Source organism: Tupaia chinensis, unplaced genomic scaffold, assembly GCF_000334495.1.
Source record: "Tupaia chinensis unplaced genomic scaffold, TupChi_1.0 Scaffold000634_1, whole genome shotgun sequence".
NCBI lineage: Eukaryota > Metazoa > Chordata > Mammalia > Scandentia > Tupaiidae > Tupaia > Tupaia belangeri.
In genome coordinates, this window is record NW_006160154.1 from 410528 (window position 1) to 427150 (window position 16623).

The window sequence follows — 16623 nt, forward strand, 5'->3', positions numbered from 1 at the left end:
AACCTAGATTCTCAGAATCGAAATTCCCATGACTGTTGCTTACTCTAGTGGCTCATCCTAAATGATAATGCAGTAAATATTTAATGAATGTTAGATACATAATAGCAAATCTTATTGGCACCTCAGGTCCTTCTAAAGTCCCCTTTTCCTTTAAGATGAATTCTAAAATGAATCTCTATTTCAGGGTTTAAACTCCCTGAGCTGCTAGTATTTAAGATAGTTTAAAAGAAACCATTATAAATATTATATAAATATATCTTTATGATGAGTCTATATTTTCCATTTCTTTTCCAGTTTTCTGTTATATAGCTTAATCTGAATTCTGTTAACTATTTTCTTTTTCCTCCCCAAGATAACTGCTAAAATACCAAGCACGGCAGTTACTAGACCTATAGCTACTGGATATGGGGTAGGTTTTTGTAAGCTGAAAATATTAAGATGCTTTTTATCATATATAAGTTCACTTTAGGCAGTTCTAAATAATTTTAGCTATCTTTCAGTTCAAGACCCAGGTCTTCCATTTTGGATAGTTGTAAATATTTTAAAAGTCTTAATATTATTAATAGCTGTAGTCACTTTGATTCATAAATATATCAGAATATATTTTATTACCTTTTTCCATTTGTAAATCTTGTCTTTGTTACTTTACTTTCTTTCATTTTCTACATAATATAACCAAGTGTCATCTGTCTTCCATTCACATATTTTATGTGAAGTTAGTTATGTAAATGTCATAGTGTTTATCAGAGTAAAAACCTTGTTAATTAATAATAAAAAATTGAAACTTAAGAAAATTATTTCAGAGGCATATGTTTGGGTTTTGCCTATATTAGAGACCTTTAGAAGGATCATGCTATATAAAACTTTTTAAAAGTAATAAACCTTTTAATCTTGCACAAATACCTACAATTTGTATGAAATAATAGAAGAAATGGAAGAAAATGGAAAAATGAAATAGAATATTCATCCTCTGGTCCTTACAGTATTTTTCTAAGGGGTTAGAAAAATGACTTCAGAACCTAAAGGTCCAGGGCACTTGACTTCACAATGCCTGTTTATATGAGTGATAAAAATAACCTTCTACCTAATATAACTCTGTGGGTATGTCTTACGAAACATAATTTTATTAATCAGACTGAGCGTATACATTACTTATCAGTTTGACTTTTGCTGGTGTTTCAGAATAAGAGGCAACAAACTTTTTGATGAAGGACCAGATGTTTTCAGCATTGCAGGTCATGTGGTCTTTGCCACAGCTATCCAGCTCTGCATTTGTAATGCCAAAGCAGCCATAGGCAATGTGCAAGCAAATGGGGCATGAGTGTGTTTTAATAAAACTTTATTTCAAGACTGCGGGTTATAGTTTGCTGATCCATTTTAGAGTTTCATGGTTTCACCATATACCCTCAAGTGACAAATGAAAAAAAAATTTTTTACTCACTGATAGACTGAATAAAAGTTATGAAGAAAATGTCTATAATTTGGCTTACAAATTAATGGTAGATGTTTTTAGGAATCCTTGTAACTTAACTTTTCTTTTTACCAGTCCAAGACATCGCTGACATCATCAATGGGAAGACCAATGACAGGGGCTATTCAGGTATCTTGATCATGTGGTTGTTCTTTCGTGCCTTTCTTATTTCTCAAGATTTATTTCTAAAACTTTTTCCTCTTATTATATTATTTTAGAATGTTAAAGATGTTCCTTATATAGTGACCCTGATCCTTAAAATTATGGGCTTCAAGGTTAGAGTGTTCTAAATCTTCAGAGGTAAAGTCTCTTTGGGTGTATTTGTTCCGGTCTCAGATGAAATCCCATTAGGGAGTGGAAGTAGGACCAATAGTTTGCTTATATAATGTAGTCAGGTAAGTTTTTCCTGTGCTGCTATTTTAATAATTTCTATGCTTTCTCATAGGTATATAGGAGATCAACCAAAAGTAGGAGAGTAGCTAACTAATAAGCTAATTAATTCATTTTTTTTCTTTTCAAACCGAGATAAGCCCTTTAGATCAAAGAATTGAAATTTTACAGAGGAATGAGAAAGTAGAGCTAGGATTGATACTTGAGGAGGCTGAAGTAAAGAGTAAACAGATAATGATTAAAAATCAGTATTGAAAATTGGGATTATAAATGTGCAGAACTGTAAAGAGGTGGATCTAATTTAAGATTAATTTTTAAATGATTCCTATTTTTCTGAAGGATGGAGTAACTAGGCCCATGACAGCAGTGAGAGCAGCTGGTTTTACCAAAGCAGCTTTGAGAGGTTTGTTACACCATCTCTACTAATAATATTTTTTAGATCTTTTGATTTTTTTTTACTGTTTTTGTGTGTATAAACATTATTAATTCTAATATGCCATTGATTATAAGATGCACCATTATTTCAGGTGCCATTAGAAAGGAAAGAGGTGATGAAAATGTTCCGTATCTCAGTTGGGATGGTAGTTACACCAGTATTTAATTTGTCAAAATGTATGGAACTGACATACCTAAAATATGTGCAATTTGGGGACAGCAGGTAGCATGATGGTTAAGGCTCTGGATCCCACATGACTGATTGTGTGCTTTAAGTTCTGACCCAGTGGCTTGAAAAACACACCAGGCATGTGTGCATGCATGCCCAAAGTCTCAAGAGGAGAATAGAGGAGAAGGGATTGTGGTGTGGCCATCCCCTCAGGGGGTGATTTCTCACTTTTTCTCTCTCTCTTTCTGTCTGTGTTCAGCGAGCACACACACCCTATAGCAAGAACTAAAAACAAAACAAAAATTAAGTGCATTTAATTTTATGTAAGTTAGAGTTCAATTTTTTAAAATGAAAGATATGGGCCAGCTGGTGGTTAAGGCAGATGGATCCCACATGGTCGACTAAGTGTTTTGAGTCCTGGATCCCGTGACTTGAGGAACATGCCAGACATATGTGCATGTGTGCCCAGAATCCCAAAAGGAGGGAAAACTGGAGAAGGGATCATGATGTGACCATCCCCCCTAGAAGGGCGTTTTCTCACTTCCCTTCTTTCTCTCTCTCTATGAAAGTAGTATTTAAATACATGATAAGTTAAATAATTTAAAAATAAAATTGTAACTATTTATTTTACTAATAGGGTATAATATTAAAATTAGAACATCAACCAGGCTATAACTAATGTGAGTAATAATTTAGAGTTCATAATAAGTTCATAATTGATCACTGTGAGGGAGACAGTAAATGCTGACAGAGTATCTTATTTTTGTTTTTGTCTGTTAATATACAGTTTTATTTACATTATTTTATGTGTGAAAAATAATCAATTTTCCCATGTATTAAATGTTTAGACATAACAAATGTGGTATCCATTTAATAAATAAGTAAATAACTTACTCAGGGTTTTATATTTTCTTCAATTTTGCTGTTTACAAATTAAATATGAACTCTTGAATTGTGTCTCAGGCTCAGCATTTGACCCATTTGGTCAGTCAAGGGGCCCTGCACCTCCTTTAGAAACCAAAAACGAAGATAGGTATGCTGCTGTTTTGTTATTGCATATTTTTAATTTTTATTTTTCATATACATTATTCTTAAGTATTTAAAAAGTTTGTATCAGTAGGATAGTAATCAAAACATCATCCTTACCCTAACTCTTGAAACTAGCGAGTCATCTAAGAAGAATAGCAACATATGTTCTGTGCAATTTTATTGGAATATTATTTGACTTGAAGATATGGGTGCTGATACTGATTCTCTTAAAGGTCAAATGGCACTGTAAATGTTACATGGTATATACTTAGTTTAAAAGGATATGTCAAAGAAAAACATTAAGGAGTGCAAGGAAAGTTATCATTATTGAAAATTTTAATTTTTTTGGAAAAAATTTAATTTCTTATACAATGAACTTAGTTTTGTGCTGGTGGCTAGCCAAAAAACTATGGTATACATTTAGTTCTATTTACTTTACTGGTATCTTTGTATTTGTCGTATGCCTTTCACAAGTAGTAGCAAAGCCAGTATGTATGTGCTTACTGTGTGCCAGGCACTGCCCTGAATGCTTCTGTGTGAAGAGAGAACTGCAGCACAGAGCTCTCAGCTTGCAAAGACCAATAAATGGCAGTGCAGAAATTCAAACTAAGCTTGTCTTATTCAGAGCTCCTGCTGGTAACCACAACACTGTTTTGCTTCTATAGTATATGTTTTTAAATTATAATTCTTAATCTCAGCATTTGGGCTATTGCATTTGACTAATAAGGAACCTCTACAGCAAATAAGTTTATTTTGTATCCTAATTAATGACAGCCTGAAGGCTAATAAAAGTATGTCTTTCTATTTAAGTATTATATCATTTAGAATTCTTTCAGCTGGTGACAACAGAAAACCTGTCAAAAAAGGACACATACACCATTAATAAGAACAATAATTATCGGGACCAGCAGTTAGTGTAATGGCTGTGTCACTGGACTCCCATGTAGTCAACCGTGGTTCATGTCCCGGACCCAGTGGCTTCAAACTCACGCCGGGCGCTTGTGTGTGCATGCCCAAAATCCCGAGAGGAATGGAGGAGAAGGGATTGCAGCGTGGCCATTCCCCCTGGGGAGTGATTTCTCGCTTTCTCTCTCTTAGTCTCTCTCTGTCTGGCGAGCGTACGTGCCCTATAGCAAAAACCCCTCCCCTCCAAAAAAGAACAATAATTATCTTAACGTAATTGTTCTGGGGAGAAGGTCTGGGGGAAGGTCAGTTCTGGGGATGGTTAATTTAACTGCTCAATAACATGATCCCTGGCTCAACTTCTCTCGGTTTCTCTTGGCTTTTCCTAAGAGCCTGCCTGTCATTATAATGTCAAGAAAGTGGATGCCGGACTTGGGAAGAAAAATTAAAAATAAAAAAGTGACAAGAGTTCAGAATCTCCATGTAGTTAATAAAGTCTAGAAGCAGAATGTTCCTAATCCTGGTTGTTTTTAAAAAGCAAAGAAAATCTTTCCGGAACTTCTCTACCCCAAGCGTTTCTCACTGAGAAACGCTTCACGTGCCCATGACTGAACCAAACAGTTGGCAAACAGTATGAGCCCCTCTTGTCTGACTTAGATTCTGCCAAGAAGAGTGGGTGGCTGGCTCTTCTGTAGATGGGTATCCAGCAGTGTCCGCGTAGGAATTTCATTATCCTGGCACTTGGTAGGAAACAGGATAGTTACTTTGAGAGTCCTCATAAAGTTCTCTTACAGATTTTCAATTTAAAATTTTTATATTGATATTTTAGGTTATTAATCTTAAGCAGCATTTAAATACAGATATTAGAATGTGTCAGATTGTAGGAACTTCTAGAAGAATTCTATACTTCATTGTAACTGTTATAAAAGTAACATCTATTATGTTCATTGCTGAGTTAGAATTTTGTAGATCTTTATAAACTAATAAAATTTGTAGTCTTAATCCCAGTTTCCCCTAAAGAGTATAATTCAATAGACAAAGTTACACTGCTCAATTTATTTGTATATTCTTTTAAAAAGTCTATTTGTAGAGAATTAAGAGAACTGTCTATTCTGATGTGTTCGTAGTAAAATTTTATTTACAATTAGTGATAATGATGCACAGAGTATTGTGATATTTTGTTCTGGAAGAAAGTAGTAGCTAAACAACATTAATATTATTTTGAAATATGATTGATTTGGGAATACTTGATTTGCTATTAATGGACCAGTATTTTTAAACTTCTTCACTGTATCAGAACTTTTCTTTACAGTGTCTTTCTCTTATGAAATAATTTTTATCTACTTCATGGGAACTTCAGTTTTTCTAGCCACAAAATAAAGTTATGATTTATCATAGGCGCTGGGGGGAAAAAAAGCTTCCTTTACTGAGTTGTAATGAAATAACATGAGTCCTAGCATTCTCCACTTGGGTTTAAATACTGAGTTCTTAATTTACTAGCTTTGGGATCTTGAGCATAATACCTAACTTTCTAAACATCATTTTTCCTATCAGTAAAGTGTGATAAATGATACTACTTGTATCAAATGTTATTATGAGGATTAAATGAAATAATTAAGGTAAAATATTTAGCTCAGAATTAAATACCATTTGTGCTAAATGTTATTTTTATTATTGGGTCATCAGAAAAGTCATGACACATTTTTGTGTAGAAAAACAGACAAATATGTCGTGACTTTTCTGATGACCCTATAGTTTTCAAAATTATTATGAATAGTTACTGATGAGGTTATTAAAATAATTTAATACCACATATACACTTGTCTTATTTATGACCTATTCTTAAAATTTAAAGGCACATGATAGATAATATTAAAAGTAAATTAAATTTTAGTGTTGTTTATTGTGGTTGAATGATTTAAATTACACTTGATTTCTCTTTAATAGTCCAGAAGAAAAGATCAGACAGTTAGAGAAGAAAGTAAACGAGCTGGTAGAAGAAAGCTGTTTTGCCAACAGTTGTGGAGACTTAAAATTGGTAAGTTATATGCTAATAGGATTGAAGATGATGTGTGTATCTGCTCTTCTATGTACACATGTATGTATAGATAAATAATTTCATCTAGAGACCAGCAGTTAGCGTAATGGCTATGTCACTGAACTCTCGTGTAGTTGACCGTGGTTCGAGTCTCGGACCCAGTGGCTTAAACTCATACCGGGCGCGTGTGTGTGCATGCCCAAGATCCCGTGAGGAGAATGGAGGAGAAGGGATTGCAGCATGGCCATGCCCCCTGTGGGGGTGATTTCTCACTTTCTGTCTCTCTGTCTCTTTCTATCTTTCGGGCAAGCACATGCACCCTATAGGAAAAAAAAAAAAAAACTCTCAAAAAAAATTTCATCTTGTCCTTGACTGGTTTTGACTGAACATTATTGAACCTGGAACTGTAATTCTGCTTTATAAATTCTAATGTCAAAACAACTGGCTGATTTTTGTTGTTTTGAGATTGGTCTTTTCAGTAGAGAAAAAAATCTGATGTATTGGTTGGTGTAATTTTGCAGCCTGGTGGACTATTGGATTAGACTCCAATATGTTGCTAAAAGACATAGCTATCATGAACACATAGAACTAAATACTAAGTGTTTTTTTTTATTGAAGGTTTACTATCCTAAAATATATTTCTCTGTGTAAACTGCAAAGTCATAGTTTGCTTTTTGAGAATCTAATTCTGCTTTTTAAAAAATATAACCTTTTATTTTAATTTGCTTTTTTCACATACTTTGTTATAGTATGTACATATGACTTTTGTGACTTGTTTATTGGGTTAATGAATTCAGAGAAAAGTGTTCAGTATAAAAAGCTTTTATTATTTCTCATTAAACTATTCCTTTACCTAGTTCTAAATATAGAATCCCGTGCTGAATTTGTCTGTGGGTAGTCTCTCAGTGGAAATCAATGAAAGGTTCTTGGCACTCTGAGTTGGATATGAGCGAAGCTAGCTGAGCATCTGTTGTAATATGGGGCAGCAATTATCATGCTGTATTTTGAGCATCCCAGGACCAAATAAGATCCATCTAAATTCCTGTATCACAAGAATAAATTAAAATATGTAAGGATTCAGGAGTTGAGAGGAACAGAGAAAGGTAGGCATGGCCAAACCTAAAGAGTAATGGGAGATGTATTATAAAGAAACTTGACTTGGGGCAAATATAGTGTACATTTTATCCCTTATTTCCCAGAAAATCACACATACATTTCTGTGACGGTGAACTCTGTCAAATGCTTTGTTTAAACAAATACTCTGACTTCTATTGTTTTCAAGGGAAGTTTATGGTAAGATGCACAGTAGCATCCTAGAGAATCCAGGGATGGAAAATGAATTCAGTCAAGCTTCATGTAGCTACTTCCCAAATACATAAAAGCCGATGAATGCTCAAGAAATTTACAAAGTATAAATCTGATTTCAGGCCTTAGAAAAGGCAAAAGAAGCAGGAAGAAAAGAAAGAGTTCTGGTGAGACAACGAGAACAAGTTACAAGTCCAGAAAATATCAATTTGGATTTAACGTATTCAGTAAGTATTGAAATACCCAAAGAGTAAAATTATTTAGACTAGGATGTATTGATTCCAGAAATAATTTTTCTGTTTTCTGTCTTGTTTTATCTAAAACATATTATTGGTCCTCAGGTGCCCAGAATTAGATTAATAATAACCTTTACTTCATGAGACACTCTTGTCTTTGGTTTGTGCAAAGATCTCTTTTATTGAGTTAGTTGGTATTTTGCTTTTTAATTTGCTGAGGGCTCATGTACTCACCAGAGAGAGAGAGGGAGAGAGAGAGAGAGAGAGAAGGTAAGTAGGCACTCCCCCCATGGTCACGTCACAATGTCTTCTCCCTTAGGAACCTTGGGCATGCACACACACATGCCTGGCATATTTTTCAAGCCACTGGTTCTAGGACTCAGATTATGCAGTTAGCCATGTGAGATCCAGCCACCTTAACCATCATGCCACTGGCTGTTCTTAGTTATTTAATTAGTTGTTTTAATAATTAAGTGTAATTAGTAGTCACAAAGTTCCCATCCAATGGCTTTCTTGAAGATTTCTTATGTTTATGCTTTCTCCAAGGTGGTTATTTTAAGGAGATTATAAATGTAGACTTGGGTTAGTTATTTTCAAGGACTTCAAACTGGGGAAATAAGATAATATTAAATGAGACTATTTTAAATAAAATAATACCTCTAATTTCTAGCAATTTCTTTTTTCATTCTTGCAAAGCACTTCCTTGATGTTATTCTGCTAGGTATTTTAAATAGCAATAAAACATGAAGGAAGTATCTTTCAGACACTTCAGTGGGCAAAATGTGTATATAGTCAACAAATGGGGGAAAGAGGCATAAGAAACTTTAACATTTTAGACATTTACTATTTATAGCTAATATTTAAAATTTCATGAAGTGTTTAGAAGATAACTTATAATGATCTCTCTCTCTCTTTTTTAAACCTCTAGGACCATATCCACTATAATTGAGTAGCTTAAATTATAATCTTGTATACATACTTTTTTTAATTAAAAATCTTTTTGTCGTTGCCAGTGGGTGTGTGCACTGGGAGAAAGTATCCTGCAGAGAGGCATGGTCATACCTTAATCCACAATCCCTTTTCCTCCATTTCACAGTCTTGCTTTGATTTTGGGCAAGCATGCACTTTTGCCCGGCATGTTTCTCAAGCCACTGGCGCTAGGATTTGAACTGCAGTTGGCTATGCAGGATTGAGCTGCAGGGCCATTCTTGTAGCTACTCTTCCAGTACAAATTCTTCTTCAATATGCTTTAAAATTTTAGATGTTTCCATGTGATGTTTCATTTATATTTACAAAGAACATTTAGTTCAATATCTTGCTTTAATCACCAGCACCGTTAATGATAAACATTTATTCTTTTATTTTATTTATTCATTCATTTATTTTCATTTGACTAGAGAAAGACAGACACACAGAGAGAAGGAAAGGGAGAAAGCAAGCCACCAGGTCTGAGACTTGAACCTTGGTCGGCCATGTGGGAGCATCCAGCAGCTTAACCACCATGCCACCTGCTGACCCCACATTTATTCTTTTTTTTTGAGAAGTTTTTAGCTGTAGGGCACATACGCTCGCCAGACAGACAGAGAGAGACATAGAGACAGAAAGCGAGAAATCACCCCCTAGGGAGGATGGTCACACTGCAGTCCCTTCTCCTCCATTCTCCTCTCGGGATCTTGGGCACGCATGCACATGCGCCCAGCTTGAGTTTTAAGCCACCGGGTCTGGGACGCGAACCACGGTCGACTACACGAGAGTTCAGTGACATAGCCATTACGCTAACTGCTGGTTCCCCACATTTATTCTTTATAGATCTTTCTGAGATTAATGATGGCAAATACTGTCTAAATTAGATAGAATATATATAAATTATGGTGAAATTTAGAGGACAGCTCTTCTTATCATAATGGTTTGGATCATTTGAAACGAAAAATAGTCCTTTTATTTACTTAATTTCCTAATAGGTTGGGTATCTTGATATAAACAGCTAGCTTTGTTATGTGATTCTAATCTCTAAAAAGATTGTAGATGAAGGGATCAAAATTGTCATTATGCATCTTTTTACAATATTTTCTTCTTTAGGTCCTTTTCAACTTGGCCAGTCAGTATTCAGCTAATGAAATGTATGCTGAAGCTCTAAACACATACCAAGTAATAGTGAAAAATAAGATGTTTAGCAATGCAGGTAGGTGGATATAATTAATTTTCCAATAGGTATAGTTCTTCTGTATTGTTAATTTACATCTCATATTATGCTTCCTTGTAATGAGGTATGGATATATTAAAAGCAAATTTATATTTATGGTAGAGGTGTCCTGTTTAATAGTACTATTTATATGAAAGTCCATACAAATAGAAATGAGGAAGTACAGTTGCTAAGAGGTAGATGGGCTAACAGTCCCAGTCATCACATGTGCAGTGAGCTATGGCAGCCCCATAATGTGCTTTCTCTTATATAAATTTATCCCTAAGAAACTAATTTATATTCAGTAGTTAATATTATGTAAGTTTTTGGTAACAGTATTAAAATTTACCAGAATATCATTTCCTTTAACAACATATCAAAGTATATATGGCATTATTGAGTCAAATTTTAAAATGTCCTATGTTTTTATGTATGTATGTGTACATTCACTTGCCAAAGAGAGAGAGAGAGAGGGGGAAAGTGAGAAATCACTCCCTGGGGGGATGGCCATGCTACAATCCCTTCTCCTCTCTTCTCCTCTTGGATTTTGGACATGTGCACACATGTACCTGGCATGTTTTTAAAGCTGCCATGTCTAGGCCAACCACGAAGTTGGCCATGTGGGACCCAGCTGCTAACCCCATGCCACCAGCTGACCCAAAATACTCTATATTTTAAAATCTCATGTTTTTTCTTAGAAGTATACACCTCCAGTTTTATAATGTAAATCAGTTGTTTTCTAGCCATATTTTTAGGAATCTGTCTTGGGTCTCATTTTCTCATAAAAGTTTAGTATGTAGCACATGGAAGTAGTATAACTTTTAAAATTAGAATTTAAGATAATGTCTAAAGTTTTATAACTTGAGAAAAGCTTCAGAGGATATGAATTCAGGACACCTAAAGTATCCTGGGAGGTGGTGCGGTGGTTAAGGCCAGACTCCCACATGGCCCACTGCAGTTGGACTCCTGGACCTGGTGGCTTGCTTTCTCACTTTTCCTCTCTCTCTTTGCCAAATTAAAAATAATAGTGATAATGATAAATAAAATAAAACAAGTAATTATTTAAGGAAAGATAAAGTATCCCGAAAAAATTAGAATACCATATATTCATTTTTCTTTTAATTAGGAAGATTGAAAGTGAACATGGGAAATATTTATTTAAAGCAAAGAAACTATTCCAAAGCTATTAAATTCTACCGAATGGCATTAGATCAAATTCCAAGTGTCCATAAAGAAATGAGGTAAGTTTATACCATGATAGCATCTTCTGATTTTCTGTCAGTGTCTTGAACATTTTAAAGTGTTTATACAGGTATTAGATTTATGTTATATATGTAGTATTTTGATCTGTTCCCTTAGGAGTACTTGGACACATTTGTCTAATGACAGGTTAAAGGCTAAAGGCATAGTAGGGGCCAGCAGGTGGCATGGTGGTTAAGCTGCTGGACTCTCACATGGCCAGCCATGGTCTGAGCCCCAGACCCAACAGCTTGAAAATGACACCAGGTTGCCTGTATACATGTGCTCAAAATCCTGAGAGGAGAGTGGAGGAATTGGGATTGCAATGTGACCATCCTCCCAGAGGGATGTTTTCTCACTTTCCCTCTGTCTATCTCTCTGGTGAGCACACATGCCCTATGACAAAAACAAACCAAAAAAAAGGGCATAGTATGTGATCAAGTGAAATAAAGCTGAGTAATTGAGGGCCATCAGATGGTATGGTGGTAAAAGTGCTGGATTCCCACATGGCCAACCACAGTTCAAGTCCTAGACCTGGCGGTTTGCTTTCTCATTCTCTCTCTCTCTCTTTATTTCTCTCTGTCTCTTTCTGGTGAGCGTACGTGGCCTATAGCAGATTTAAAAAAAAATAATAGTAATGATAAATAAAATTAAATAAATAATTATAAATAAAAGACAGGTAAGTGATTGAAAAAAGACAAGCAATTAATTATAAATAATTGTTTAAAAAAAAAGACAAGTAATTAATTGCAGTTAATCCTACAAGCCAGCAGATTTAATGCCAACACAAAAATCACAGTAGCAGTCCTTCAGAATATGTCAGTCTCTAGAATACAAGGGTGGAAATTAAGACCATTTACATTCTTGCTATAGCTTGAGAGTGAAATAGTAAGAGGAAGGGATTATTTTTGAATCTTAGTAGAGGCGGAAGCTGGGATATTTTCTGTAACTATAATATTCAGGAGCAGATACCGTAAATTACCTTATTTAGTAATAAGTATGGGAACAGAGGAAGTTTCCAGGATATTTAGTGATCATAATTTTCTCTAGGCACAGAACCATTTCTCAGTAAAAGTTAATTTGTATATGCCACTATTCATGATTATTTGCTTTGGAATTTTGCATAATATTTTATTATTATTAGCAAATATATAACTTACAGAACACATTTCTTTGAGATACTTTTAACCTAAGTGAGGCCAGGAATTTGAGTATTTTAGGAAATGGTATTAGATAGCATATGTTAAGTGCTTAATCAATAAGCAAGACTGAATTACTAGAGTAATTTAGTCAAGGGAATAATTATTGCGAATACGAATGGTCCAGAAAGGTTTTATGAAGGCAGTATACTTGAGACAGGCTAGTTAAGTGAAGAGGAGAGAAGGACTAACATTCTAGATAAAGAGAACACCATACAGTGAGTCACGGAATACCTGTGATCTGGTCAGATAATTACAAATAAACTAATTTGAGGGCTGAGAAAAGGGATCTCAGCATGACAAGACCCTATGTATGGTGCCTCTCTGTCTCTCCCCACCTCTCTCTCATACATGAACTCTCTATTGTGAGTTAAAAAAGAAAGAAAAATTATGCTTAGTAAAAAAAAAAAAAAACAGGCCCAACATCACATATGCAATGTCTAGTAAAGACAGAGAGACAAAGTAGATTAGTGGTTGTCAAGGGCTGGAGGTGAGAATGGAGACTGACTGTTGATTGGCACATGTGTTTTAATTTCAGGACAATGGACATGGTTTAAAATAACAATGTGGGTACAGGTCTATAACTATTATCACTGAATCAGATACTTAAGACAACTTAATTTTTGTAGTATATGTATTACACCTTGATAAAATGTTAATAAACAAAGAAATAAAGTGAGAAAGGAACTGTGGAATGGCTGGAATGCCATGGTAAGAATTTTTTAAAGCTAATTCATGTTTATTTTTCTTCAGGATTAAAATAATGCAGAACATTGCAGTTACATTTATTAAGACTGGACAGTATTCAGATGCCATTAATTCATATGAGCATATAATGAGTATGGGGCCAAATCTGAAGGCAGGCTTCAACTTGATTCTTAGTTATTTTGCCGTTGGAGATCGAGAAAAAATGAAGAAGGCTTTCCAAAAATTGATTGCTGTTCCATTAGAAATTGATGAAGATGATAAATATATTTCACCAAGTGTGAGTATGGAAAAGATAGTTATATAGCCACCTTGTAATTATCTGTGTTTTTCTGATTCCAGAATGAGAAAGTTGAAATGACTTCTTGAGTTTCTACTAGATCTGTATTAATGTGTTTTGTCATTGATAGATTTCCTTTGTTAATTAGACATGGCTGAGAATGAGACTCTATTGAAATGGGTGAAGATTACAGTTAAAACTGACTGCACAATTTTAGTAAAAAAAAAAAAGCTAAAGTAGAATCTTGTTAAAAGTAATGTTGTATGTCATTCTTTAAGGGTAATATCTTGATCAAGAACACCCCCCAATTTGTTTTTGTTTTTTGACCTTTTAAAAGTCATTGTTGAGGAGAGAGAACCTAAAACATGTACTAGATATGTCAACAGTGAAAGTTATTCCGTATCCATATTCATAGAGTATAACAATACAGCTGCCAAAATAGTTGTATTTTCAGAAACCTAGGGAAATATTATATATATTATGTTAGGTAAAAAATTATTCAGACACATAGCTATACATGAACATAAGAAAGGTTATATATCAAAATAGAAATGGTAGTTTTTATATAGTTAAATTATTTTCTTAATGCGTTGAAAAATATTTTCCAGATTTTTACACATAAATTATGTTATTCTGTGTATTACTTATACTAAGTCAAACCATATGAACTCACCTATATTTATACATAAGAATGGTACAGTATTTTCAATTTCAGAGTTAAACTAAGTAGATATTCTAAATAGATTAGAAAGGTATTGTAACTTAATGGTTAGAGTATAAGCTCTAAAGCCAGATACTGAGCCCTGCTGCTGAATTTACTCTCTTGTGCTTCGGTTCCCTTAAATGGGGCTAATTTACAGTAACCTATCTTATAGAATTGTGAGGATTAAATAAATTAATGCATGCGAAATGCTTAAAATAGTACCTGGGATATAGTAAATGCAGGGTAAAGGTTAATTATTACACATTTTCATACTGAGAAAAAATAATACATACTGTGGGAAAAAATCATCTGTGTTCTTAAAGAGTATAGAGATGTGGATTGTACAAGCAATTGATTATTATTAAAGCATTGATTGCTTGCCAGAGGGTGCTTGTGCTTGTCAGAGAAGAGCACCCTCCAATGGGATGTGGTCATGCCACCATCTCTTTCTTCCATTTTTCTATCCAATCTAGACGTTAGGCACACATGCACACATGGTATTTTTGTTTTTTTTTTTTAGCCTCTGGAATTAGGATTCAGACCATTGTTGGCCATATGGGATCTAGCTCCCTACACACAGCACTTAATCACTGTGCTTTGGGGCCAGCCCAGTCATTAAAGCCTTCATATTTGAGTACACATTTGTACTAACTCACACATTCTTTATGTTCGGTCTTGTTCTTTCTAGCTGACTTTTATTAGCTATTCACAACCTATGTTGGTTCAATGAAGAATATGATAGGAAGTCACAAATAAGAAAAAATAAGTTCTACTTTACATAGTTTAGAAGGATTATTTACTCTCCATTTTATGGGGATGCTGATTAGAAATTCAGGTAATTAGTGTTCATTTCTCAATTCTTTTTTCTTTTTTTCAATTTTATTTTCCCAGGATGATCCTCATACTAACTTAGTGATTGAAGCTATAAAAAATGATCCTCTTAGGCAAATGGAACGTGAAAGGTAATATTTTAGAAACTTAATAAGTAAAACTTAACAATGTAGTCATTTTTATAAAAAGGTTAAATGGCATCCTGATTGTTGCTTATAAAATTTGTTATATTCAGGCCTAACCACGGTAACATGTGCTGGTTTACACTGTTCCTTAGCAACCTAAGGCCTCATGAGAGAATGAGGCCTAGGTTCAATTCCCAGCTCTTCTTAAAAGTCTAGCATGGTAAAGTTCGCCTGTAGTCACAACTACTTGGAAGTCTGAGGCAGGAAGATTGTCATATACCGAAGACTGTCTCAAACAAAAAATAAAAGCAAAATGATAAACATGTTATCTTTAATATATTTCTTGAATAGTGCTATTGTTCCACTATTTCTGTATTTACTGAATTCTCTTTCCTCCTTCAAAATAATCCCAGTCCTCATACTGACCCCAATTACTCTTTTTTTTTTTAATTTTATTTATTTATTTTTTTCTCATTATTATTTTTTATTAATTAATTTCTTTTTTTTAACATTAATACGCTATACATCATTACAGTATACAAAATGAATTTTGCATCCAAAATACACTGTCTGTTGGCTCAATCAAGCACATCAACATACATGTTATCAACAAACAATTTTCCATTTCTTATGTCTTGTACATTTTTTTTTTTTTTTTGCCATCTTTGATTCCCTATCCCAAACCCTCTGCCATGTCCCACCCTCCTCCCATTGTCTCTGGTATCCATGATTGCTTTCTATGCCTTTCCCCCCCGATTTAATTGTTTTGCTAATGAACTTAGTTTGTCTAAATATTTGCAATAGCACGCACAGCTGATACATACATACACAAGAACCCATGTCTGATTTTAGGCATAAACCTCAGTGAGTAGAATGAACATACTATAAAATAGTACCTAGCTGGGGCTATATAGCTTACTGTGGTCTTCAAATAAACAGTTTTTTTCTTTAAATTTTGGTAACAGTTTTAGTATTTTTTTTTCTGAATTTTTTTTTTTAAATTTACATTCATTCCCTGAGCATCATCACAACATACTAAATGTGGTTTCCCCTCTAGAGTAAACTGCATAGTGGCTTAATCATAAATGTTGTCATCCATAAAATTCCATTACTACTTTCATATATATATGCTTTTTACCCCATGTCTGACCCTCTGCCCTATTCCACTCTCTTATTACACTATCTCTGCTGTCTACAGTTGTCTTCAATTCCTTTTCCCCCAACATTTTGTTGACCACACAGTATCATAAGTAATCTAACTACTTTCAATAGCAAGTTCAGCTGGTGGTTTCAAGAAAGGCAGTTTTGAACTGGTAAGGATATTTCCTTGAAACTTGAAGCCTAGAAACAGGTTAGTATTCTGTTCAAACAGTAGGTACATGA

The 16623-nt window shown here is 34.3% G+C and overlaps 1 protein-coding gene across 2 annotated transcripts in view; it reads left to right on the forward strand.

Moving 5' to 3' along the window:
- The window catches only part of IFT88 (intraflagellar transport 88), a 152477-nt gene that overhangs the window by 22413 nt on the left and 113441 nt on the right, over positions 1-16623 (forward strand). The window contains exons 4-13 of one of the 2 annotated variants that reach the window (XM_006159502.3): positions 353-409; positions 1547-1600; positions 2201-2264; positions 3429-3498; positions 6345-6435; positions 7863-7967; positions 10056-10158; positions 11285-11399; positions 13350-13581; positions 15176-15246. In XM_006159502.3, the coding sequence (XP_006159564.1) occupies positions 353-409; positions 1547-1600; positions 2201-2264; positions 3429-3498; positions 6345-6435; positions 7863-7967; positions 10056-10158; positions 11285-11399; positions 13350-13581; positions 15176-15246 (962 nt within the window). The remainder of the gene's footprint in view (positions 1-352; positions 410-1546; positions 1601-2200; positions 2265-3428; positions 3499-6344; positions 6436-7862; positions 7968-10055; positions 10159-11284; positions 11400-13349; positions 13582-15175; positions 15247-16623) is intronic. The other variant, XM_014592010.2, reaches the window with a different exon arrangement.